General features: G+C 36.6%; 1 protein-coding gene across 1 annotated transcript; it reads left to right on the forward strand.

The window, feature by feature from the left end:
- Window positions 1-580: 580 nt before the first annotated feature.
- Window positions 581-1,564, forward strand: LOC115521246 (securin-like). Its single transcript, XM_030326330.1, has one exon. It carries the CDS (start codon window positions 893-895, stop codon window positions 1,496-1,498), a length of 606 nt encoding a protein of 201 aa, XP_030182190.1. The 5' UTR covers window positions 581-892; the 3' UTR covers window positions 1,499-1,564.
- The last annotated feature ends 1,503 nt before the right edge of the window (window positions 1,565-3,067 follow it).

Genomic DNA, 3,067 nt, shown 5'->3' on the forward strand with positions numbered 1-3,067 from the left:
AGTCGAACCCATGAATTGGGAGATCATGACCCGAGCCGAAGTCTGACTTACCTGATGGAACCACCCAAGCACCCCTATATTTTACATTTGTATCTTTAGTTTATCTGGAATTTATTTTGGCATATCTGGTATGAGGTTAAAATCCAGCTCTCTTCTTTCCTATGGCTCATTTTTCATTAGATTGTAGATTTAGAAAATCTATAATTTATATAGAAAAAATGTTCACAAAAATTTGACTTATATATTAGCACTGCTGACTAGTTTCTATAATGATGTTTTATCCATATTTTTACTCTCTTTCTAGAAGGCAGATATTATAACCTTCTCTTGTATTACCATTAACTCCATAAATTTTCTCCATAAACTGATCTTTAAAAGTTTAGAATTGGCATATATGTATATGCCACACCCATTAAAAGGTCATGCTTATTAAAATATTTTGCTTGATATTTTGTTCCTGGAATGAATGGCCAAAGTTTTTTTCCCCTTTTAATATGAATGAAGTTAAAGATTAAATTTCAAATAATTCATATTGGATTTGTTTCCTCAAAGCATTAAAAGCAAGGACAATGATGCTACTCTTCAGAGATAATTGCTATATTAAATTATAAGAGTATATTCCAGGGTATCCCAACTCTAGTTGTCAAAACTGAATATCTTGTGTGATTTTTAATGATAGTTCATGAAAGATTGTTCTGGAAAATGGCTAACATTAAAATATCCAGTGCAAATCTAACTTTCTTTGCTGGATATAAAATTCATCTAAGAAATGGTGCATCTTATTTTCTAGATAGTGATCTTGAGGGAAATAGTGCTGAGCAGAAAATAAAAACTCTACTTGTAATGCTATTGTTGGCTCTTACGTGGGCGAACCGAGTGGTCCTGATCCAGAATGGCTACCCTGATCTTTGTTGATAAGGAAAATGGAGAACCGGGCACCCGTGTGGCTCCCAGGGACGGGCAGAAGCTGCGGTCTAAGCCTCCAGTCAAAACTTTAGGTGGGAGATCTCAGGTTTCAACACCACAAGTAGGCAAAATGTTGGATGTTCAAGCAACCTTGCCTAAAGTTACCAGAAAGGCTTTGGGAACTGTCAACAGAGCCACTGAAAATTCAGTAAAGAACAATGGACCTCTCAAACAGAAGCAGCCAAACTTCTCTGCCAAAAAGGTAACAGAGAAGACTGTCAAAGCAAAAAGCACTGTTCCAGCCTCGGGTGACACCTATCCTGAAATAGAAAAATTCTTTCCCTTCAATCCTTTAGATTTTGAGAGTTTTGACCTGCCTGAAGAGCACCAGATTGCACACCTCCCCTTGAATGGAGTGCCTCTCATGATCCTTGATGAGGAGAGGGAACTTGAAAAGCTGTTACACCTGGGCCCCCCTTCACCTCTGAAGATGCCCTCTCAACCATGGGAGTCTAATCTGTTGCAGTCTCCAAGCGTTCTGTCGACCCTGGATGTTGAATTGCCACCTGTTTGCTATGACTCAGATATTTAAATTTCTTAGCACTTAATAGTTTGTATGTTTTGTATTAATAAAGAAATTCTTTAATAGACTCTTCCTAAAAAAAAAAAAATTAAGTGTTATATTTAAGTCATGAATTACTAAATTGTACTCCTGAAACCAATGTTGCACTATATGTTAACTAAATCTAATTTAAATAAAAACTTGAAACAAACATAAAATAAAAGCCCCTGTCTCATTATGCAGTTAAATTAAGCAAATAATTAAAGCTGATATGGAAAAACTACGGGGTAAAATGTACTTAGTGATAAATGATTATTTAATTTAGTTATTTGGTTATTTTTCATGCACATGGCACTCAATATAATTTGATTTAATATTTATTAAATCTAAAAAGACTGAGAATTCCCGACCCACCACCCCTGTAGCAATCCTCAGTTTGATCTCTGTGGTTAAGAGTCTCTTATGATTTGCTTCCCTCTCTTTTTTTTCCCCTCCCCCTGTGTTAATCTGTTTTATTTCTTAAATTCATATGGTATTTGTCTTCCTCTGACTGATTTACTTCACTTAGCATAATACACTCCAGCTCCATCCATGCCATTGCAAATGGCAAGATTCCATTCTTTTTGATGGCTAAGTAATATTCCGTTGTATGTATATGTGTATACACACACACACACACACACACACACAATGTCTTCTTCTTTATCCTTTCATCATTTGGGTTCTTTCCATGATTAGGCTATTGTTGATAATGCTGCTATAAACATCAGGGTGAATATACCCCTTGGAATCAGTATTTTGTATCCTTTGGGTAAATAATAGTTCAATTTCTGGCTCATAGGGTAGTTCTATTTTTAACTTTTGAGTAAACTCTATACTCTTTTCTAGAGTGGCTGTACCAGTTTGCATTCCCAATATACAATATGGGAGGGTTCCCATTTCTCCACATCCTTGACAACATGTGTTGTTTCTTTTGCTGTTAATTTTAGTCATTCTAACAAGTGTGAGATAGTATTTCATCATGGTTTTGATTTGTATTTCCTTGATGATGAGTGATGTTGAGCATCTTTTCACGTTGTCTGTTGGTCATATGGATGTCTTCTTTGGAAAAGTGTCTATTTGTCATAGACTTTGCATCTAGACTTCTTTCTTGTCCAACAAGAAAGCAGGATGAAGAATTAAAATTCGAGAGATGACTAATGTCCAGGAAAAGACAAGAATGCTGATTAAAGGTCTTTGCTCCGTTTTTATTCGGATTAGAAGGCTTATAAACATGGTGATGGACATGCGCAAAGAGACAATGAAACTGTGAACATTTACTCATGGGAGTGAGGGAAAAAAGGTTTTAGAGATATGTGGGGTTAGGGGTTTGGGTTAAAACAAAACAAAATCCTGTTGAGGGTGGGGGTTGGGGGGAAGTTGTTTACAGCAGACATGAGGCACCACCTCTGTTTACCTAAACTTGTCTAGGGGACTAGAAAGACAGTACATGCTATCTCAAGGTCAATAAGGCACCTTTCTTTTGCTAATCAGCTCTGCTCTGGGCAATTGCCCCTCCACCCCAATGGTCTCTAGCCCTATTTTACCTGTTTACCTAAT

The sequence above is a fragment of the Lynx canadensis genome, chromosome C1, assembly GCF_007474595.2.
Source record: "Lynx canadensis isolate LIC74 chromosome C1, mLynCan4.pri.v2, whole genome shotgun sequence".
NCBI classification, from domain to species: Eukaryota; Metazoa; Chordata; class Mammalia; order Carnivora; family Felidae; genus Lynx; species Lynx canadensis.

Bases quoted from the DNA above. Each gene is read 5' to 3' on its own strand.
- LOC115521246 (XM_030326330.1), top strand. From the start codon at position 893: ATGGCTACCCTGATCTTTGTTGATAAGGAAAATGGAGAACCGGGCACC.